The sequence below is a fragment of the Ilyonectria robusta genome (assembly GCF_021365365.1).
Source record: "Ilyonectria robusta strain PMI_751 chromosome Unknown BGZ61scaffold_3, whole genome shotgun sequence".
Lineage (NCBI taxonomy): Eukaryota > Fungi > Ascomycota > Sordariomycetes > Hypocreales > Nectriaceae > Ilyonectria > Ilyonectria robusta.
The window spans coordinates 1,475,650-1,497,291 of record NW_025764437.1 but is presented as its reverse complement, the minus strand read 5'-3'; the positions used below and the strand labels follow the sequence as shown (position 1 = coordinate 1,497,291).

Genomic DNA, 21,642 nt, shown 5'->3' with positions numbered 1-21,642 from the left:
AAAGAAATTGTCAGAAGAGTCTCATGTCTAACCAAACCCAACTCAAGAAATGAAGACTCCTAGTCCAGGCAATTCAAATGCCATGATTCAGATGTATACCCTTTAAAACCATAAACGCCTGTCACCAACAAGTTCAAATACCTCCCTCTTCCGAGGCCGATCACCCTACACACACACACTAAAACGCCGTTACTGCATTGACATGGCCGTTCTTAAGAACCTCAAAGACCATACCGGGGAATCCATAGAGCGTGGTGGTCGAGTCGCCGTTGGCCTCTGCACGGCGCGCGCCGCTCTCCTCCCAGCCGCCGAGAAACTCGCAACTGCTCCCAGGGCTGTCGCCCCAGCCGCGGTTGAGGACCATGCCGCGCTGGCGGGGTTGGCTCTCGCTGTGGGGAAAGACGGAGGCCCAGGTCTCGTTCATGCGGTCCTCGATCTGGGGGAACTTGGTCTCCGAGTGTACGGGGCTCGAGTTGTCGCTGGAGGGGTCTAGGTATGCGATCTCCCATCGGCAGCGACGGTGGCGGTTGAATTCATATGATCCGGGGATGTTTCCGTGGAGGACGAGCTTTGTGGCGACGAGACGGTCGGGGGAATGCGATTTGATGCCGTTCTCACCTCTAGTCTCGGCGCTCTGGTTGGCGCCCGGGGGTGGTTGCGACGGAGGGACGCGAGTAGAAACGAGGATGTCGAATCCTAAATAGAAGTAGTTGTAGAAGCACTCGCCAGTAGCGGCAGCCCCGATTTGGTCGTCGATGGCCTCTTCGTCGTCCGACACGTCGGACGCCGTGTTCATTGAGGATTGGTCTGTGTCGGTGAGGTCCTCGGGGCGACTTATGTCTGTGGCATTCGGGCGGGATCGCGTGTTGCTGGGAGCGCGCATTTTATGGATAACCATCTTCTGATCGTTCTTCCGGTAGATGGCGTTGGGAGGACCCAATTCCATAAGCAACTCCTGAGGAGTAGTCTCCCCCAGGGTGACCCAGAAAGAATTGTTGGTCCACTTGCGGAAGAGTTGCACTTTTCCACCACCGTGTAGCCGAATGAGAGAAATCTCGTCCGGGTACACGTCTTTGCCTCGAGGTATCACAGTGGTGGACTTGATGCTGGGGAGGGTCTCGGTCCACAGAGTAGGTCGAGCGTCAGCCCACGAATCGCCGCTGAATATGGCCATCGAGGTTGCAACCTGGCTCGTCGCCGATGAGAAAATGGAAACGACGTCCTTGTCAGGGTCGTACGCAGAAGCAGGTAGGGAGAAGTTAAAGGCAACGCCTGGGTAGGACAAGACGTAGATGCCATGTTCTTGGCCTGCGGCGGGAGGGATGAACTCGCCCGCATAAGTCGGACCAAGAAGCCGATGGTAGATGTGTCTAAACGTTGGCCCGGATGTGGAGTCTCCCGGCACTGGAGATGCGGGAGCCGATGCGCCATTGACAGGCTTGACTAGATCGCGGTCCTTGAAGGTGATGTGATTCTTGGTGAAGTCTGTAACCTCGATGAGGCGAAGGCGCTGCTCCGGTCCATCAAATCGCAGACGGACGCCGTTGGTGGGTAGTTCTATTCCGACGGGTTCGGTGACTGGGCGATCGGGAGAGTAGAGGAGTTCGAGCTTGGGGAAGCGCTGGGGTTCGGCTTTGAGGCGGGTCAAGACATCGTGGAGAGAGGCGCCGAGGACTGGGGAGCAAACAGTCGGGTTAGTGACTTCTCCACGTCTCATGACATGCACATAGATGAGAAATACTACCTAGAAAGCCCAGCGCTCGGCCGGGGTACAGTTGCGCGTTGAAGAGCGACATGATTGAGGGCGATGGCAAGACGCAGCTATCGCGTACTATCGCGGTTTATCGCGGGTTATCGCGGGGCTGTCGATGGCGGGGTAGAGCTGCACCAGCACGGGCGCAGCGCTTGATGTGCTTGTGATATAGGTGGAGGAACAGTGAAGGACAAGAAGCATGCGAAGGTGATGGAATGGTAAAAAGAGGGCAAGATTGCTCTGAGGCTGGGCCAAAACACCATGACAAGGTCACGGGCATGGCCGCGGCGTCGAGGTCAGCCGGATAAGGGTCCATGGAATCCATGTGTTCCTGTCGGCGGACTCGGTTTCTGAGTGGCTGGGCGAGATCACGTGAGATGGGCGTCGGACAGCTGGGGACGAGCGATTTCGCAAATCCGACACTGATGAGGTTGAACTGTTGACATCACCACAACCACGACCTATCCTCCCACCGACTCCATTGTACTCAAGGGCACCAGGAGAATGCTATTCCATCTGAAGGCGTCAATTAGATGCGACTATTTGTTGTGGGCGGAAGTTCCAGTCTTCCACAGCGCTGTACAATGAGTGGAAGCTGAACCTTCACCACTTTGAAGCCCATGATGGGCTGCTGGTCCAGTCTGTTTCCGTCGTGCAAGCATCGCACTACTTGTCGTGGACCTCTGGACTTCTGAGTTGTTTTCATGAAGGTCTGATAGATGCTGCTTGGGAGAATCATGGCGTTCTCATGATGTGTGCCTTCATGGAGATCGCTGAGGCATTATCAATCAATCACCAAGGTTTGGAGAATGCGGTAAGATCTGGGGCCTCGCCTCATCCTGGTCCACATATGGCTCGGCGCCAGTGCAAGGATCCGTGCCTACAAACTGCAAAGATCCAGAAACATTACGACACTGGTCCCTCAGGGCTCCGCCTTCGGCTGTGACAGAGAACTCGAAGCCTTGAACTTCATCTATTGCCGGACATTGCTCCAGATCAGGTTGGCTTCCTAGGAGGCATGAGGCAACTCTGTCACCCAATGCGCAAAAGGGTCTTCAAGCCGGTTTCATACTGACTCTAGAAATGAAGGAAGACTTATAGTCAAGGAAATTTCTTGTCTATAATGATAATCCATTCTCACTTCTCTCCCATCTTCTCATTACAAGTTCTCACATACGTACATACTGATTTCAAGAAGGCAGTCTATAATCACTCCCTTCCTCCGAGAATCACTGCCATGACGACATCTTAAGCCCTCTTGAGCGTTCCTCATGTTAGCTCTGGATATCAAGCCTAGGGCTCAATTGATTAAATTTACACAAGACAATGTCCAAGCAGCTTCGAGCTAGAATTTGGCGGTTGTAAATTGAAGAACCGAGGCTGCTTATGCTTGTTACTATCCTCTTCAGGAATGGACGAGCACGTGTGAACGCCCCATGGAGTTAGCGCTGTCGACACCCCAAGCCCAGTCAACGAGAGCCTACAGGCTGGAGCTGCAGGGATTACCACGCCGCGCGACCCCTGAAAGACGCCGTCGACAGCGGTTTTCGATGGATCTCTTTCCCCATCGCATCTCCACCAGGCGACCAGAGCTCTTTGTGCATGTGAGAAGCTCTCCCTCCAGCTGCGTTCCGAACTCTTCTGATTCCGTATCGTTTTTGGCAATACCGTTTTGCTACCTTGTCTAACTTGTTGGTGCTGACGTCTGTCCGAGATTATCGAGACCTTTCATCTTTGGATAGCTTCTTCGCGCCGTATTTACTTTGCTTCTGCGCTGAACCTCGGCTCCTCAAGCTCACCAAGCTCACCAAGCTCGCAATCAGTTGCCATGGCGCCACCAACTGCCTTCGCCGACTATCCGGAGCCCAACGAGGGTCCTGACACCAAGTATAACCCAAAGATTGACCAGAATCCCGTCCTCCGAGGCCTTCCGCTCGTTATTGGCGCCAACCTGTGAGTTGTACACCCCTTCTGCTCGTTGAGCGGCCACTAATCCCCACCAAGCATCTCTAGGGTTGGCTTCCTCCAGCAACACTTTTGGGATAATGCCAGGTTTGGCACCATCAAAGATATCCCAGAACTCGATGGAATTCCCTACAGATTCCATGTATGGCCATATCCTATTCTTCCGAATTCTGACATCGAGATGTCAGCAATGAAGCTGATGCTGACATCCGCAGCCCACCGTGACGCCTCTCGGCCCCACGTCACCCATGCTTGAATTCGACTCAGAGCTCCTCCAGGCAAAACACACTGAGTCAAAGACGCCCTACTACACTGCGAATGATTACCATGAGATGTACAAGTCGGGCAAGGTGACCCCATTCCAGGTCGCCGAGGCTCTGCTGCCTCTTATCACGCGCAGTGGTGAGCCCGCTGGCACATATCAGAATGCATGGGTCGACTCTCACGGTAAGGACCACCTCGTGCTCGAAGCTGCCAAGGCATCAACCGAGCGCTGGGCAGCTGGGAAGCCCCTTGGCATCCTCGATGGAGTTCCAATTGGTGTCAAGGATGATACCGCCGTCAAGGGTTATTCCAACCACAACGGAATGAAGTACAACCCGTCGGTACCCTTCTTCAAGGTGCAGGAGGAGTCAGTATGGCCAGTCAAGAAGCTTCAGGAAGCTGGTGCCATCGTAGTTGGAAGGAACGCCATGCATGAGCTTGGCTCAGGTATGTTTCCACTATCCGCTCCGTGGAGGACTTGGTTCAATGCTAACCTGCGATTTGTCTAGATACCAGTGGCTGTAATGTATGGCATCCTTCGCCTTCAATCTAGACCATTTCTAACGATTTCCAGGCTGTCCAAGGTACGCCCACAAACTTCAACAACAAGGCATACTACCCCGGCGGTTCCTCGTCCGGCGCGGCATCATGCCTGTCCGTTGGAGTTGTTCCCATCTGTGTTGGCTCTGACGCAGGCGGTAGTGCGCGAGTCCCGGCCGCCTTTAACGGCGTGTATGGACTCAAGACCACCCACCACCGCACCATGTTCATGAACAATACCATGTGTGTGACGTCGCCCCTGGCGGCTACAGTGGCCGACTTGACCATCGCCTACCGCATCATGTCACAGCCCAACCCCGAGTGTCCCGTTCAGAGCCGCTTTGCGCTGTCAATCCCACCTGAACCGTCGGCCAAGAAGGTCATGGGTATCTATCGCGACTGGTGGAACCAGGCTGACCCGCGCATCACTGAGGTGTGCGAAAAGGCCGTCGACTACTTCGCAAACAAATGCGGTTACGATATTGTCGACATCTCCATCCCCTATATCCAAGAAACCCAACTCGCCCACAGTGCCATATGCGTCACCGAGATGGCCGAGGCCGCCCGGCAACGGACTCCGGACTGGCTATCCCTGGTCGGCTCTGCCAACAAGGTCATCATGTCGGTTGCCACCAAGACACCGGCTGCCGACTTCCTCCAGTACAATGCCCTGCGCGAGCTCATCATGCGCCACTTGGCATTTCTCTTCCAGAAGCACCCTGGCCTTCTGATCATGACCCCCACGTCGCCCATGCCCGGCTGGCCAATTGTGCCTGGTGACGAAAAGTACGGCATGAGCGACACCAACAAGACTGTCCGCAATATGCTCTACGTCTTCATGGCTAATGTGACGGGGACTCCCGCGCTGTCGGCACCGGTCGGGTATATCGACCCGGTGCAAGGCGAGGGCAAGTTGCCGGTGGGCCTGATGGCGACGGGAGAATGGGGAAGCGAGGAGCAGCTTTTGGGATGGGCGCGTGAGGCTGAGGAATATCTACATGGCGGGATCGAGGGTGGCCGACGCCGACCGAGCGATTGGTTGGATGTGATGGGTACGGTGCAAAAGAAGACGAAGAGTGCCGAAGCCTAGAAGGTTTTCAAGTGTGAGAAGACGCCAATGGACTCAGCTCTAGTCTGTGTAGCGTGCAGCGATGTTTTTTTTATGCCTTCAAATTTACTTCCACGAGAAATTTGCGAAATAAAGATCCCGTTTTACCTATAGTCAATGACGGGATTCAAGCTTCGTCGTCATTCTTTGAGTCTTGATTCATCATGCTCCCCGTGCCATCGTTTACTTCATGAATTTGGAGGCCAAGCCCACCAGGCCACCCTGCTGCTCGCCCTGGCTCTTCAGGTACATCTTCATGGCGACCTCGGTGGCCTTTTGGACGACAGCGTCCTTGCTTGTGCCGGATGACACCTTGTCCTTGGAGGCTTTGTCGTCGAAGAGCTGGAGTTGTAGGTTCTCGGTTAGCCATTGCTCGATGTGTGTTTTAAGGGTGTCATGGATGTGAAAGGGAGCAGGGGAGACTAACCTTGCTGGCCTCTGACATGGCAAGACCAAGGTAGGCACTCTGGCTGTTGTTGCTGCTGGCTTCACCCTTGTTGAAGAGCTTTAGGGCCTGCAGAGCAGCGGCGGTGCCTAGGCTGTTCTCATCGGCGTCGTCATCGTCGTCATCGTACGTCTTCTTGTGCTTGTTGATGGCGTCTAGCCGGCCGTTAACACCGGAGCGAGAACAAGGGGCATGAGGGCTGCCGTCTTGGCTGGTGAGCGAGACTTACCATCCTCGTCGACATCATCGTGAGAGAGCTTCTTCTGGCTGACGGCGTGAAGGATGTTGCCGAAAAAGTCCTTGTCACCCGACGAGCCAGCGTTCTTGCTAGCCTCCTCCTTGGCATCGTCGAAGTCGAGGCTTCCGAGGAAGCTAGCGATGCCACCCGCGGGCTCTGTATTGTGTTAAGGGGGGTTTGTCTAGCGAGAGTCGGATGGGATGAGTGAGGATGGACTAACTGTTCGAGCCCGGGGCGGGGTACTGCTGATCTTCTAAGTACCTAGGTGTTAGCTGACGGGTCGCAAGGGGATTAAATAATCAATGGGTTGATCGTTTGAGGAGGCGACGAGGCATGAAGGATGAAGGGACAACGGATCATGGCGGGGTAATGATGGCGGGGGAGCTTGGGTGAGGGATGAACTGATGACACTAGGGACTTGACGCTTACCCTTGCGGTCCTTGTCGTCGTCGAGGAGGTCCTTGGCGCGGTTGAGGAAATCCATGATGGCGGAGTTTCTGGGGAATGAAAACGAAGATGAAGTTGAAGTGGTGTTGTTGATATGGTTGCTGTAGACAAGCAGCTACGTAGGTGGGGGAAGTGCTGCTAATAAAGGAGCTGTTGCTTGCTACCTACCTTGCATCACACAGGAGAGGGCGGCAAGCAGCCCCACGGCGGAACGCGAGACGACGCATAAATGGACAGATGCGAGACACCTGACTTACAGCGAGTGTAGCCTGTAGCCCAACTTACGGCCTGTAGCGAGTACCAAATGGAGCTGGGATGCGCCGCGACGTGGATCGACAGAGCTACCAAGCTCCCCCCAATGGCTTGCGGCTTGATGTACATGCGTCCAGCTACAGCTACAGCTACAGCCCACCACTTGGCCGGTCTTGTGTGGATGCGGGGGCCGCGTCACTAGCATGAGGACAAGAAGAAGCCTCAGCAGTGCTGGCGAGAAGCTATGACGCCTATCGTTAACGCACTGTGTTGTGCCTGCACATCTACGTCAGCAGCACCATCATGAATGCTCGTAGCCAGCTGAGATTGGCTGCTTCACGGCGGGCAGCCGAGGGGTCTGGTTCCAGATGGCGGGGCTGCTCTCCACCCGCCAGAGCCAACAGCTGAAACTGGTCCAGATGGGCGTCCCCAGCGGCTGGTGCGCACGTCTCAGTTGCTGTTGATTAGTGTCAGTGGTGCTTCAGCTCGATTGATCCGGGAACGAATCGACGTCTGAGAGTGGCAGTGCGGTCCATGGCGGAATCTGTGCATCATACACATATGCATGCTATGCTGCACGCTTGCGCCCTCGCATTAAGCTTGCCAGCCAGTGTCTCAGACTCCAGACTCTGCAGCTCGCAGCCAAGCATCAGGTGCGCCGGCTCAGCTGAACACGCACCGTGCCGGAGCCCCGTCCGGAGCCCCCGAGAAACTACTGCCGGCCGGCCCGGACGGTCCCCTCCTTACCCGCCTTCAATGCCGGCCATCGCGAACGCCGGAAATAATCTCCCTCGCCGTTACTCTACGGCCCATATACAGCCCATATATCTTTACCACATCCCCCGAAATGAAACGTCACTCTGTCATGTATGCGACGCAACCCCGACAGCCCCTCAGCTGTACAACATGCGTCAATATTTATGTTCGCTGGTGCATTCTAGAGCCTGCGCTTTTATCTGTTCTCGTGTTTCCCCCAGGTATTATCGTACAGCCGCAGTTTGAAGCAGAAAATAACACAAAACACACCTCAAGAGACTTCATCATTTGAGTCGTTAATACGTCGTGTATCCCCCCGTTGCCTTCAAATGCTTCTGGAAGTCAGCCCAACTCCTCATATTAGAAGGAAACCATCGCCACCATCCCAACTGAACTCGACCATTCTCCTTCTTGGAGCTTTTCATTTCCCCGCCCAAGCGTGCATCATCTCAAGTCATGGCGTGGTCAGGGGCCGGCGTCGGTTGCGAGCTCTGGTTGTTCAGGTTGTTTCTCTTCTTCTCCTTCTTCGCCCATCGTAAACCGCAAGCGTTGCACAGGGTTTTGGGTCCACTAGGCCCCTTTCTCCATTCCGGCGAGTCGAGGGTTCCTATCTTTGGTGAGCACTAATATGCCCAGACTGGACGAGAGCATTGCGAAAACCTACCACAATCCGTACACACGTACTCCTCCGACGTTTTGAGCTTCTTCTTCTTTTCTCCTGTCCGTGGATCTCGTTCCATCGGCATTGCGATGCCCGCGTCTCCCTTGATGAGCGTCGGGCTCGCATTCCCAGTAGTGATGCCGCGGCTCCGCTCCCCTTCAATGTACCGAAGCCCCGTAAGCATCTCGATCGTGTCGGCATGCGAAGTTCCCTCATAGCGCGCCATCTTATCACGCAAAGAGTCCGGGCGGCTACCGGCTGCTGCACCTTCCAGGTTTTCTCGAGTGAGAGCGATATTCAGGGCGTTGCGGTCTGCCTCTGACAGCTGATCCTTGCCTTCGGTGCGGTGGAAATTGCCCGCGGAGCCTTCAGTGTTCTCCGATGGAGTCACATCGGACCTTCCCTCTTGGTTCTGCACCCACTGCTTCTGTGCCTCGCTTGTTTCAGCTTCCTCCTCCTGACGAAGCTCGGCAATGCGTCGCTTCAGCCGCTCGTTCTCAATTTTGTGTTCCAGGAAGGAGTCAAGGAGGCCAGCATTCTTGGTCGGGTACGGGCGTGCCATCATGAAGACGGCCTGGCAAAAAGGAGACTGGTTGTTGGGGTTGGGAGCGAACTTGGCGCTGGCAATGTGCGCATGGCCGACAGTCTCGAAAATGGCGTACTCGCCGTCCTTCTTCTTGAAGCGATAAAACATGCGCAGCGGATTGCCCGAGGCGATGGACTCGTTGAGCTCGGACACGAACACGCCCTGATCATCCGGGTGGATGAGGTCCTTGAGAAAGGCGTCCTGGATCTCCTCGGTGGAGTAGCCTGTGACGCTGGCGATGCTTGGAGATGCATACTTGATGCGGCCTTCGGCGTTGAGGATCTGCAGGAAGTCCTTGATCTCCTCGACCACCTTTGCAGGCCAGTTCCTTCGTTTGGTGAACTCGGTCAGAGTGTTGCCAGTCATGGGACTTGGCGCACCGAACGAGCCGGGAGGAACGGGCCCGGCGCCAGGGACATTGTTGGCAGCGGTGTTGAACTGATTCTCGGCTCGGGCAATCGACTCCTCGGTGGTAGGGGCAGGGTCGGGGCCGCCGAATACGTCCGGCGTGAGGCTCGCGTCGTCGGTAGGGTCGATGGTCATGGGCACGTCGACGTCGGCCATGGAGGCGAACATGGATTGGTCCAGGAGGGCCATGAAGTCGGAATTGTCCTGTCCGTCAACACCCATCTGCGGAGAGTTAGCGGTGGCAGCTGGCGAGAGGCCATGGCGGCCTAAAGAGGGTGGTGGGAGGGTGAAAGACCTGGCCAGGCGTCATGTCACGGAGCGAACCAATGTCCAGGTTGGCGGAACCGAAGAGGTTGGTTGGAGGGGGAGGGGGAGGGGGAGGTGGAGGTGGCCCGTGGGACATGGTTGATGCGCCGCCTTCATGTGGCAATCTAGTAATTGCATTGGCGAAGCGCAGGGGCCGCACTGTGAAAGCCACGGGCGGGAAGGAGGTTGGCAGAGAGCAAGTCGCCTCAGAGACTCAGACCTCAGACCTCAAAATGACAACAACGGAAACGATAAAAGACAATGCGCAAAAAGTAGGTGCACATGGGCGAATAATATCGCACGTCGCCGTTGTCGCTCGACTACGGCAGAGAAAGGAAAAGAGAAGCGCCAGGGCCGGAAACAGAGCGCGCGTGAAATCTTGGAAGCCGAGGAGATGAAGGAGGGAAGATGTATGACGCCGTCTAAGCCCGGCTGGGAAAGAGAGGAGACGAGTTCCGAGACGGGATGACACAGAACGGTACAGGATTACACATAAATTTGCCTAGGCGAGACGATAGGCGAGCGACTACTCACGGGCCAGAGTAGAGACTACAGGCCAGAGACTATAGGCTAGACAGAGATTACGGGGCGAAAGCGCCAGGACAATGACATGACACAACACCGGCACAGCACAACACGAACAGGCACGGTACGGAGCGCCGCATGAAATGAGGCAAACGTTGCACGACCAACCCGGATGCCAACTACATCGACTCCGATATCCCAGCATGTCTGGCCGGAGGGCCGGAGGATCGTCAAGTCCCTGAAGATCTGTGGGTGAATCTGGCAACCACCATGGTGCCACAGATGGGAAAGCGGCCAAATGTCATGGTGGGATGCTGGGATGCTGGAAAATCAGAGCATGGCAACATCCATCTCGACGCTACCAAAACTTGTTTCGGAGGAAATACCCCGGTAAAAGCGGGTTGTCCCACTGGACACAAACGCATGGACATCTCTCTCCCTGCTCGTCGTAGTTTAACCGGGCTACGTGGTTGACGACCCCTTGGCTCTGTGTTTAGCGGTTCAATAGGAAGCGTAGTAATAAATTACGAGGCGGATTGGTAAGAGCGTCGCCCGCAGCTTACACGGCGCAAACATTGACTAGAGAATGAATGGGTTGGGTGAGAAGACGGACCTTTTTGGCATCTCTCTCCGAGCAGTCTAGGACGCGCATGCAGGCGGGCCAGTCAACTAGCGGCGCCGAGATGCTTGCATAGGTAACAGTACGAAAAGGGTCTCGGCCGTGTAAGCCCGGGATGCGGCATAAAGGGAAGTGCGCCACACTCTTTCCGAGCGTCTGGTGTCCAGCCTTCATTCTCAGTGACACCCTAAACTCGAGTTGTCATCTTTGGCTGGCTGGCGGCGGCTGCAGCGTAACAGAAGCTGCAACAACCCCATGGTTGGCACTGGAATGATTGTGGCGGTGGCGGCTGCGGCTTGTCCCTGGTGCCAGGGTCCAGCGCAGTACAAACACGCTTGGTTGACGCGAGCCCAGGGTCCAAGTTGGCAGGGCTGCGCCTTGTGCTGACCCCGAGAGTCTGCGATGCCCTCGGCCGGTGCTTGCTCCGCGCCATGGCAAACGGCCGATGCTGAATTGGCTGCCGGGGTCCCCCGCTCCACCAGGATGAGGGTGTCTTGAGTTTCGTCATCATGACAGAGTAGAACTTGAGATGTGAGTAATCACCAGCGCCCGCTGACAACTTGAGCGGCTTGAGTTTCAGAGTCAACCCAGCGATGCAAGTTCGAAATCGGTCAGGTGATAGTGGTCCCTGAATCCCCGTAGCAGTGAACCACGGTTACTTTGCTCAACATGGATACCTACCTATGCAGTCTGGTTCTTGTGCTGTAGGTTGGGATGTCACTGTAAGCGACAGCGTGGTAGAAGGCCCCGCTGGAACCACAGCTAGCGGAAAATGTGTCACGTGCGGACGCATCCTTCCCTGAGCTCTCAAACGCGTGACTGGCTCTCGTCGCGTCTGACAAGTTGGCCGTTGTCGCTGCCTGGTTCAAGATCCAGATCCACCCAAACCGCTCTCTCGACAACCACCACCTTTCAGCCCTCGTAGTGAACGGATTTTACTCCATGCACTCGCCCCATGCGGTAGCCGTCCACCATGTCGAGAATCGATAAGCTCTCCATCTCGGGCATTCGCTCGTTCAGCCCGTCCGTCCGAGAAGCCATCCAGTTCAACACCCCACTGACCCTCATCGTCGGGTATAATGGCTCCGGCAAGACCACCATTATCGAGTGTCTCAAGTATGCCACCACTGGTGAGCTGCCGCCCAACAGCAAGGGCGGCGCATTCATACACGATCCCAAGGTCTGTCTTGTTCCAATGTCATCGTCGTCACTAGCTCTGACACTCCCCAGCTCTGCGGTGAGAAGGAGGTCATGGCCCAGGTCAAGCTGCAGTTTCGATCCATCAATGACCGCCAACATGTTGCTACCCGAAGCATGCAGCTCACCGTAAAAAAGACGGCCCGTTCCCAAAAGACTCTCGACTGTTCTCTCGTCGTTGTCAACAATGGTGAACGCACCACCACCTCAACGAGGCAGGCTCAACTTGACGAAATGATCCCCGAACGACTCGGCGTCTCCCCCGCCATTCTCGATGCCGTTATCTTCTGTCACCAGGATGAGTCCCTCTGGCCGCTGAGCGAGCCTGCTGCTTTAAAGAAGCGCTTCGATGAAATCTTCGAGGCATTGAAGTATACCAAAGCCATCGACAACCTCAAAGTGCTCCGCAAGAAGCAAGTCGAGGAGCTTGGCAAGCTCCAGAACGACGAGGCACACAACAAAGTCAACAAGGACAGGGGAGAACGAGCTGAGAAGAGGATGAAGGGCCTGCAGGCAGAAATTGAGGCTTCCCGAGACAGCTGCGAGTCCATCAGCGCAGAGATGGAGGAAACCCAAGACAGAATTCGAAGTATCCGAGAGACCGCAAATACTCACCTTGAAATCGTTCACAATCTCAACAACAAACGTGAACAACTCGAGTACCGTCAGGATGCGGTCAAGGAGCTTAGAACCACCATTGATGAGCTTCACGAGGACGATGCATCTCTCGAAAATGACCTCGCACACTACGAAGACCGTATGCTCCATCTCCAAGGCGAGGCGGATGAAAACAAGACACAATACAACGATCTACAGAAGGCGTTAGGTCAGTCCCGAAGGGATCAATCCACGAAGCTCGCCGAGCAAGGAAAGCATCAATCAGACAAAGACAAATATGATCGCCAACTCAAGATGCGCATGGATGTGATCCAAGAGGCCGCTGAAACCTATGGTTTCTCGGGTTATGACGGTGATCTGAGCGATCAGCACGTCAAGAGCTTCAACGATCGGATACAAAAGCTGTTGAATGAAAAGAAGCGAGACCTCGAGCGAATGCAAAAGGAAAACTCGGTCGAATTGGACAGGGCTACTGGTGTTATTACAGAGCTCGAGGGTCGCAAAGCCGCTCGGACTCAAGATCGTGTCTCTGCGAAGCAGCGGATGAACGCGATCGAAAAGCGGACCAATGTGCTCCAGAATGAGTCCGGGATGATTGATGTGGATGAGGGTGCCAAGGCTATTCTGGATGGACAGCTGGCAGACCTTGAAAGCAGGTTTCAGACAGCCCAGAAAGGGTTCGAGGCTTCAGACTGGGACCGCCAAATAGCGGATGAAAACGACAAGTTGCACCAATTCGAGACTGAGAACGAAAAGCTCGGCCGAGAACTTGTTGAGTGCACCCGTATGGCCTCCGATCGCGCTCAACTCGACTTGAGGAAGAAGGAGCTGGCAGATCGCAAGCGCAAGCTCGACACTTTGACAAGTACTTGGAGGCCAAAGTTGGACAAGGTAATTGGCGATGACTGGCAGTCGGAAACATTGGATGCCAAGTTTCAATCTGTCCTGAAAGACCAGAACAAGGTCACCGCGGACGCCCAGAAACGGCGTGACCAAACGCGACAGAAGCAGCAGAAGGTGGAGTTCCGACTGAGAAGTGCGAAGGAATCGCTCGACAGAAACACAAAAGAGGCCGCGAGTTGTCAGCAACAAGTCATCGACGCACTTCAGACGGTGCGGGACAACGCCATCATCGAAGACTACGATGAAGAGGTCTCCTCAGTAGAACAGCAGGTTGAGGACCTCAGGAACGAGCTTAGCCTCTTCGATGCCCTTGTTGACTACTACAATAAGTGCAAACGTATGCTAGAGTCGAAGAAGAAGTGTCTGCTGTGCGAACGACATTTCGATGACAACCAAGCTGCGAGCCTGGATCGGCTCGGAAAGAAGATCGACAAGAACCTTGATCCGAAAGGAAAGGTAGAGGTCGAGAAGGATCTGAAAGAGTCCATGGCCAGCCTGGAAAAGCTGCGCTCCGTTCGGTCGGCGTACGATACCTATGAACGGGTGTCGACCAAACTTCCCTCCCTTCGAGATGAGTGCAAAGCTGTTGAGAGCGAGTACGACTCCCTTGAGAGGCAGATGGAAGAGCAGAACTCTATTGTCTCTGCAGAGGAGGAGAAGCAAAAGGACTTGGAAGACATGTCTAAGACGGTTATGAATATTGTCCAAACTGTCAAAGATATCAGCGATTCTGAGACTCAGGTCGACCGTATCATGTCCCAGCAGATGTCTAGCGGCGCTACTCGGAGCCCGGAGGAGATTCACGAGCTCCAAGCTAGTCTGGCTGAGCAGATGAGGAGTCTCAAGACACGTATCTCAAAATTAACCAACGATCGACAGCGCATGAAGGACCAGCTGAATGCACTAGAGCTGGAGAAGAGTGAGCTCAGAAACAAGATTAGCCGCGCCAGTGGACAACTTGACAAGAAGAAAGATCTCCAAACCCAGGTCCAGTCACTCAAGGAGGAGCAATTGCACCAGCGAGAGGTTATTCATCGCGCCGATGAAGAGTTGGAGAGCATTGAACCCAGCATGAACGAAGCAAGATCTGCCCGTGATGAAGTTCTTCGGCGCGGCAGAGCAAAGGAGCAGGTGATCGTTGAGGCTCGTGACGCAGTTGCAAACTCTGTCAGTGAGATCAAGATGATGGATAGCGATATCCAGGACTATGTTGACCGCGGGGGACCATCCAATCTTGCCTCGAATCAGCGGGCCATTGCCACCCTTGAAAAGGCCATTGCGAACACCGAAACGGAGATCACAGATCTCACTGTTCGCACAAACAAGCTCAAGCAGGATATTGACAACGGAGATCGGAAGAAGAAGAATATCAATGATAACCTCAACTACCGAAAACACCTTCGCATGCTTGAGGTCATCCGCCGAGACATATCCGAGCTAGAGGAACGCAATGCCGATGAAGACTACGAGCGGCTCCAGGCCGAGGCTCGATCGCAGGAGAACCAGTACAACCGCCTTCTCGCCGAGCGCGGATCCGTCATGGGGACTATGAAGACCAAAGATGAGGAACTTGGACGGTTGCTACAGGAGTGGGAAATGGACTACAAAGATGCCAAGAAGAAGTACCGCGAGTCACATATCCGCGTCGAGACGACGAAGGCCGCGATAGAGGACCTGGCGCAATGCAGCTCAGCTGTTGACAAAGCCGTCATGCAGTTCCATTCTCTCAAGATGGCTGAGATCAATCGTATTGCAGGCGAACTGTGGCAAAGCACATACCAGGGCACTGACATCGACACTATCCTTATCCGCTCCGATAACGAGTCGAACACCGGCAAGCGCAGCTACAACTACCGACTCTGCATGGTGAAGCAAGATACTGAGATGGACATGCGCGGCCGCTGTTCTGCCGGCCAGAAGGTTCTCGCCTCCATTATTATCCGTCTCGCCCTGGCTGAATCCTTTGGCGTAAATTGTGGCCTGATTGCACTGGACGAGCCCACGACCAATCTTGACCGGGACAATATCAAGAGCCTAGCTGAGAGTTTGCACATGATCATCAAGGCTCGCCAAGCCCAGAGCAACTTCCAGCTAATTGTCATCACTCACGACGAAGAATTTCTACGACACATGCGATGCAGCGACTTCTGCGACAGCTTCTTCCGCGTCAGGCGTGACGAGCGGCAGAACAGTGTCATTTCGAGGGAGAGTATCACAAAGATTTTCTAGTCGGACTATGTATGGATTGAGATGGGTTGACCAAATTGAGTCATGTTTAATGGACGGCGAATTAAGGGAGATCAGGCGTTTGGGGCGTCGTGAATGACGACGTTGAGCATGTAAAAGAATTTGTGCGATTTGATGGAGGCAGTCGCGTCTATTTCCTGGCGCTATAAAGTATCTTAGTAGTGTTCATGTGCTCATACCATGATGTTAAAAGTGGGCATGTCTGTTCATTCCCCGTGCTGCTGGTCTCATTCCAGTTGGACCCGGCACGTGGTGTTTTAAGTTCCACGGGAAACGTTGAGACGGAACCATTCTTGTTACACACAACAGAGCCTCAAGCACATGTCTCGGACATTGGTTTTGCAAGGGGCGACGTCCGAGATCGATCTGATGATCACGACTGACATGGCGTTGGGCCCAATTCCTGGTGTCAACCCTCCTTGGCAATGCCTGATCAGGAGCTCGTCGGGGCTCGCGGCGACCGAGATGATCATGATCCAGATCTTTCAGCGGTCAGGAGCAGTTTTTGCGGCGTTCATCGTGAGTCACTTGCCACGCAATGGCAGGGAGATGACTACAGATCTAGTCCAGGATGACCCGACTTTGAGGCAATCAGATGCAAGGACATGGTCTCCAAGGCTAAACAAACGAAAACCCATGTCAGACGGATGTCCGAGGGCACCGGTAATGGTGTCGTCCCCCACATGACGCAAGACGGCGCAGGACGGGCAATTCGGAATTACGAGCCGGCAATAATCCTCCCTGTCGCCCATGCTCGCATTAGACGATCCGTCTCCACCTCCGCTCTCCATAATCAGATCCCAGGCTCCATTTCCCTTACATAACCTCGCCAAAACGGTCCTAGGCCATGGAGAAACGACATTTGCCAACGTCCTTTTGGCTACCCTTGCCGTGCCGGGTAGCCGGTCCTCGGAGACCGGAGGAGTGCCTCTTGGGGGATTCCGCGTCCGCTTCGCGTCATCCAAACTCCGAGCTGAATGAAAAAAATCTCTGACGATGAAGGGGATGTCGTGGCCATGAAGCAATCATAAAGAGAAACTGTCTCCTCGACCCGTTGATCTTGCGGCAACTAAACTGAATCCTCCTCGACGAAGACTCAGAGACGCGGATTGGTAACTACGGCAAACGGCGCTCTCCGAAACGACGATCGTCGACAACTCCTACGCTGGGAGCTCTTCTTCATTCTTTGCAACCCCTCATCAACTACACAGTCCCTGAAGACCAACAACTATGGCTTCCTCGACAGAGAGGAGAACTAGCTCGGACAGCACGCTCGACATCGAGCGAGATGCTGCCGTCTCCGCCCCTGCCGTAGAGTCCATCTCCGAGGCCACCGCAGAAGACCCGGCCTCCTCTCCGCCCGCTACGACTCCGCCTCCGGGCTCCAAGCCGGGAGACCCCGAGGCCGGACGGACCCCCCTTCAGACGTTCCTCATCATGTTCGCCCTGTGCACGGCGCTCTTCCTCGCGGCGCTGGACATGACCATCATCACCACCGCCATCCCGACCATCGCCAACGAGTTCAAGTCGAGTGTTGGCTACATCTGGATCGGCAGCGCCTACCTGCTCGGCAACGCTGCCTTCGTCCCGACCTGGGGCAAGGTCTCGGACATCTTCGGCCGCAAGCCCGTCATCCTCGCCGCCGCCGTCATCTTCTGGATCGGCTCACTGCTGTGCGCTCTCAGCAAGAGCATGGGCATGCTCATTGCCGCCCGTGCCATCCAGGGCCTTGGAGGTGGCGGCCTCATTGTACTCCCCAACATCGCCATCAGCGACCTCTTCTCCATGCGGAACCGTGGCATGTACTTTGGCATCCTCGGCATGGTTTGGGCACTGGCCTCGGCGGTTGGACCCGTCTTGGGAGGTGTCTTTACGACCAAGGCGACCTGGCGATGGTGCTTCTACATCAACTTACCCATCTCTGCCATCGCCTTTGTGATTCTCATCTTTGTCCTGAAGCTGCACAACCCAAAGACCCCCGTCAAGGAGGGCCTCCTTGCCATTGACTGGTTTGGCAGCCTCCTCATCATCGGCGGCACCGTCATGTGGCTTCTGGGCCTCGAATTCGGCGGTGTCACTTTCCCCTGGAAGTCGGCAACCACCATCTGCCTCCTGGTCTTTGGCCTCCTGACCGTTGGCCTCTTCGGCATTTACGAGTCCAAGTTTGCCAAGTACCCTATCATCCCCATCCGTCTATTCCACAACCGAAACAGCGTCGCCGCCTTTGGACTCTCCTTTGCTCATGCTTTTACATTCATGTCAGGCAGCTATTGGCTTCCGCTCTACTTCCAAGGTGTCCTCGGCGCCTCGTCACTACTTTCAGGTGTCTACTTGTTGCCGTTTGTACTGGCGCTGTCATTCGTGTCGGCGGGGTGCGGTATCTTCATCAAGAAGACCGGCATGTACAAGCTCGTTATTGTGGGGGGCTTGCTCATCACTGTCTTGGGCTTTGGTCTGTTCATTGACCTAGAGTCTCGGGCGAACTGGCCCAAGATTATCATCTTCCAGATCATCGCGGGTATTGGAATTGGTCCCAATTTCCAGGCGCCCCTGATTGCGCTCCAGACCAATGTCGAGCCTAGAGACATCGGCTCTGCGACGTCGAGCTTCTCCTTCATCCGACAGATGGGCACTTCCATCTCTGTCGTCATCGGCGGCGTCATTTTCAACAACGAGATGGAAAAGCAATACTCCAAACTGGAGCGGGAGCTGGGCCCTGAGCTAGCCAAGTCTCTATCGGGCTCCAACGCGGCCAGCAACGTAGAGCTGGTGGGTAGCTTGACGGGCCATGATGGTCGAGTAGCCAAGGCGGCATACTGGAAGAGTCTTCAGACGATGTACATTGTCTACACATGTTTCGCGGCACTGGGTTTGGTGATTAGCATGTTCATCCGCCAGGTGAACCTTAGCAAGGATCACCAGGAACACCAAACCGGCTTGAAGTCACTCAAGGGCAGAAAGGATGATGAGCCTGTGAATGAGGAGCCTGTGAATGAGAAGCCTGCGGAGAAGCCTGCGGAGAAGACTGCAGAGGAGAAAGAGACTGGAAACTGATTCAACAATCAGTATTATGTGTTATTGCAAGATACCCGCAGCCATGGAGGATTGGATTTTGTTGCTTTATATTCCCCACTATTATTGTATTACTGTAATTAGGATCATGACTGTAGGCGACTAAAAATCGATTCAACACAAGGTTTTTTCTTCTTCTAGAAAATGCAAAATTTGGGCTAAGCCTATCGCGCTGCGCTCTGTAGTTATATCTTGCTTAACACAATGCTGGACAATTATAGCAATGTTTCAGCTTTAACTCGTAAACTCTATTCCTTCGTTAGGTATTAAGTATATACATGGAATTCATCATCGATGCTTCAAATCACTGCGCACTTCCTTCCTCGGACTTCTTCCACTCCTCGTAATCGAAGCCCAAATCCTTTAGTGTCCTAAGTTCGTGTCGCCGCTCTCCTACAGCGCGGCTGGCCAGCTTGATCTTGGGCACCCGCTCACGAATCCATCTCGTTTCCAGGTTCCAATACGGGGGCTTTTTTCCATTGCCGTCGTTCTCCAGCCCCAACTCTGGGGCCGTGGCAGCTGTCGTGCTGAGATCGTGGAGGCGATTGACGTAGTCTACATCCTCTGGAGATGTCATCACATGAATGGCCTTGCCCTCGCCCTTGACTTTGTGCTGAGCCTCAACCCAGGCATCCATCTCTGCTCTAGACGGCACGTTGAGTCGGCCAGACCAGATACGGCCGATGACGGCGCTTTGGGCCTCGGAGACTGGGAAGGGCACGATCCGCTGGGGCACACTGAGGAAGGCAAGAGTGGGATTTGCAGTGTAGAGAATGTGCTCCCAAAGATGGGCTGCGTGACTTCCACCGGGGACCACGATGGAGGGCTCAAGTTTGGCGAGGAATGGGTACGAGTAGTGGAACCCGGTGCAGAAAATGATGGAATCAATGCCCGACTCAACCCGACCGTCAGCGAAGCGAACACCACGCGTCTCCGGGAAGAACTCGACGATCTCGGGCACGTATGCCGCCCAAGGAGTGTTCGCCTGGGGCTGAACGACTGAGGGCTTCTCCTTTTCCGAAACAAGTACAGGGAGTGCGGCGACGGTGGAGAGCTGGACGCTCACATCGACTCCAGAGGCAGAGTTGCCTACCACGATGACTTTCTATGTCCGAGTTAGTGCGACTTAGGGTCCATCCTGGGCAGATTATCTACGTACCTTTCCAGAATAGTCATTGGGCCGGCGGTAGAACTTGGAGTGAGAAACAGCTCCGGGGTACGCCTTGTCAAACTCCTTGAGCCCTGCGATGTTGGGGATGAAGGGGTCGTTGTAGTGACCGCTGGCGACAATCACGGCGTCGAACTCACTCTTGGTGGTCTGGTTTGCCTTGAGATCAAGGACCTCGACCTGCCACGGCCCATTTGGCTGTGAGGCAGGCTTCTCAATGTTCAGCACCTGGGTCCGGTACGAGATGTAAGGGGTCAACTCCTCGGCGTAACCCTTGAGGTACTGCAGAACGGCGCTGTGCCGAGGGAACAGCGGGGAGCCCTTGGGAAACTCAGTGTCGGAGAAACACATGAGAGAATGAGGGATGTTGGTCTCAAGCAGGTCATAGATGGGTGACATGAACTCGACATCGTCACTATCTTTGGGCCGAATGACCTGGTCTGGGAGGGAGCTGGGCTGCGTGCGAGGCACAGTAAAGCCCTGCTCCCGTGCGAGGGGGGTGTAGTTCCATACACCTCCTGGTGTAGCCCGCTGCTCAAAGAGTTGGATCTTGGAGAACTTTTTCTCCGCCAAGAAGTATCTACATGGGCAGCCTGTTAGCTGAGGCTCGCAATCATGGGCCCTGGGTGACTTGCTTTGCAGCAGCTAAGCCACTGGGACCGGCGCCGATAATGGCGATACGCGCGACGTTGAGCTTATCTGCCAGCGCCATTGGAGGTTTGGGTATGGAGGAAGAGTTCGAGATAGGATTCGGTTATAAGTGATTGAGCAAGTTGGTGCGAAGGTGCTGGATCCCGATGGCGCAATTTGAGGGGAAACAGAAGCGAGCACAGCACATAAGTTACATGCATGCAAGAGAAGGGATTTAAGGGGTCCTACTACAGTACGCTAAATACTTGAAGGAAAAAAGAAAGACATCTGTGCATCGAGGATCATGTCAGAGGGCCCCGATGGATTCCGCAAAATAGCCTCATGAGCGGTCGTCTGTGTTAACGCGGCGCACTCGATGGTACGAGGCCGGGTCTCCGAGTTCGGTAATATCGGGTCGCGCGGAGGCCGACTCCGACTCCGGCTCGGGGGCTATCGGAGCTCGGCCGACTGAGGTGATAATTACTCGATTCGAGCAGGTCCATTTGATTGTCTTCTTGGCTCTGCTTGGAGGCCATCTTTAGACTACACTACACGAGCATGATATCACGAGCACTTCTCAACCGCGCGTTGATAAGGAAGCCACTGAACCAGAAACAAGGACAATCCAGCATGTCACCAACGTCTAGACTGACTCGCTAACGCAGGCCGCCAGGGTTACAACGACATGGTCCGTTAAAATGCTGACAAAAGGTTCGATCCGCGCCCGCATGCTGATACGCACCCGCGAGCCATGTTGCGAAGCACGCAATCTGATCCACTCTGCGAGACATGGCATCGCGGAGCCGCTTTCTGGTCGAGCTTTGGAGGCAACTAAGTCCTGTGCTTGCTGCAGTAGCTCCGCTGTTCCTGCTATTCTGCTTGCTTTTTTCTTCCCTCTGACGCATGCATCGCCGAGCAATTGTCTTATCTCGCT

General features: G+C 54.7%; 7 protein-coding genes across 7 annotated transcripts; 3 read left to right on the top strand and 4 right to left on the bottom strand.

The window, feature by feature from the left end:
• Window positions 1-178: 178 nt before the first annotated feature.
• On the bottom strand, window positions 179-1,796 carry BGZ61DRAFT_342373 (uncharacterized protein; the record flags this gene model as incomplete). The annotated part of the gene is made up of 2 exons (XM_046239498.1): window positions 179-1,674; window positions 1,745-1,796. The coding sequence occupies 2 exons, from the start codon at window positions 1,794-1,796 to the stop codon at window positions 179-181; spliced, it is 1,548 nt and encodes a 515-aa protein (XP_046109561.1).
• A 1,785-nt stretch (window positions 1,797-3,581) lies between these two features.
• BGZ61DRAFT_341803 (amidase signature domain-containing protein) lies at window positions 3,582-5,612 on the top strand (the record flags this gene model as incomplete). The annotated part of the gene is made up of 5 exons (XM_046239450.1): window positions 3,582-3,706; window positions 3,758-3,860; window positions 3,934-4,429; window positions 4,492-4,508; window positions 4,557-5,612. 5 exons carry the CDS (start codon window positions 3,582-3,584, stop codon window positions 5,610-5,612), a joined length of 1,797 nt encoding a protein of 598 aa, XP_046109560.1.
• Window positions 5,613-5,712: 100 nt separating this feature from the next.
• On the bottom strand, window positions 5,713-7,171 carry BGZ61DRAFT_129429 (uncharacterized protein). Its single transcript, XM_046237129.1, has 5 exons — window positions 6,743-7,171; window positions 6,534-6,566; window positions 6,305-6,469; window positions 6,058-6,230; window positions 5,713-5,972 (listed from the first exon to the last, which is right to left on the bottom strand). The coding sequence occupies exons 1-5, from the start codon at window positions 6,795-6,797 to the stop codon at window positions 5,814-5,816; spliced, it is 585 nt and encodes a 194-aa protein (XP_046109559.1). The 5' UTR covers window positions 6,798-7,171; the 3' UTR covers window positions 5,713-5,813.
• A 1,046-nt stretch (window positions 7,172-8,217) lies between these two features.
• On the bottom strand, window positions 8,218-9,645 carry BGZ61DRAFT_473462 (cutinase gene palindrome-binding protein; the record flags this gene model as incomplete). Its single annotated transcript, XM_046248454.1, has 2 exons — window positions 8,218-8,375; window positions 8,433-9,645. The coding sequence occupies 2 exons, from the start codon at window positions 9,643-9,645 to the stop codon at window positions 8,218-8,220; spliced, it is 1,371 nt and encodes a 456-aa protein (XP_046109558.1).
• Window positions 9,646-9,744: 99 nt separating this feature from the next.
• Window positions 9,745-10,341, top strand: BGZ61DRAFT_129409 (uncharacterized protein). The gene has a single exon (XM_046237128.1). It carries the CDS (start codon window positions 9,845-9,847, stop codon window positions 10,196-10,198), a length of 354 nt encoding a protein of 117 aa, XP_046109557.1. The 5' UTR covers window positions 9,745-9,844; the 3' UTR covers window positions 10,199-10,341.
• Window positions 10,342-16,682: 6,341 nt separating this feature from the next.
• On the top strand, window positions 16,683-19,138 carry BGZ61DRAFT_443088 (major facilitator superfamily domain-containing protein). Its single transcript, XM_046244826.1, has one exon. The coding sequence runs from the start codon at window positions 17,069-17,071 to the stop codon at window positions 18,890-18,892; it is 1,824 nt and encodes a 607-aa protein (XP_046109556.1). The 5' UTR covers window positions 16,683-17,068; the 3' UTR covers window positions 18,893-19,138.
• BGZ61DRAFT_412369 (uncharacterized protein) lies at window positions 19,139-21,019 on the bottom strand. Its single transcript, XM_046243295.1, has 3 exons — window positions 20,714-21,019; window positions 20,070-20,658; window positions 19,139-20,015 (listed from the first exon to the last, which is right to left on the bottom strand). Exons 1-3 carry the CDS (start codon window positions 20,788-20,790, stop codon window positions 19,215-19,217), a joined length of 1,467 nt encoding a protein of 488 aa, XP_046109555.1. The 5' UTR covers window positions 20,791-21,019; the 3' UTR covers window positions 19,139-19,214.
• Between the last annotated feature and the right edge of the window lie 623 nt (window positions 21,020-21,642).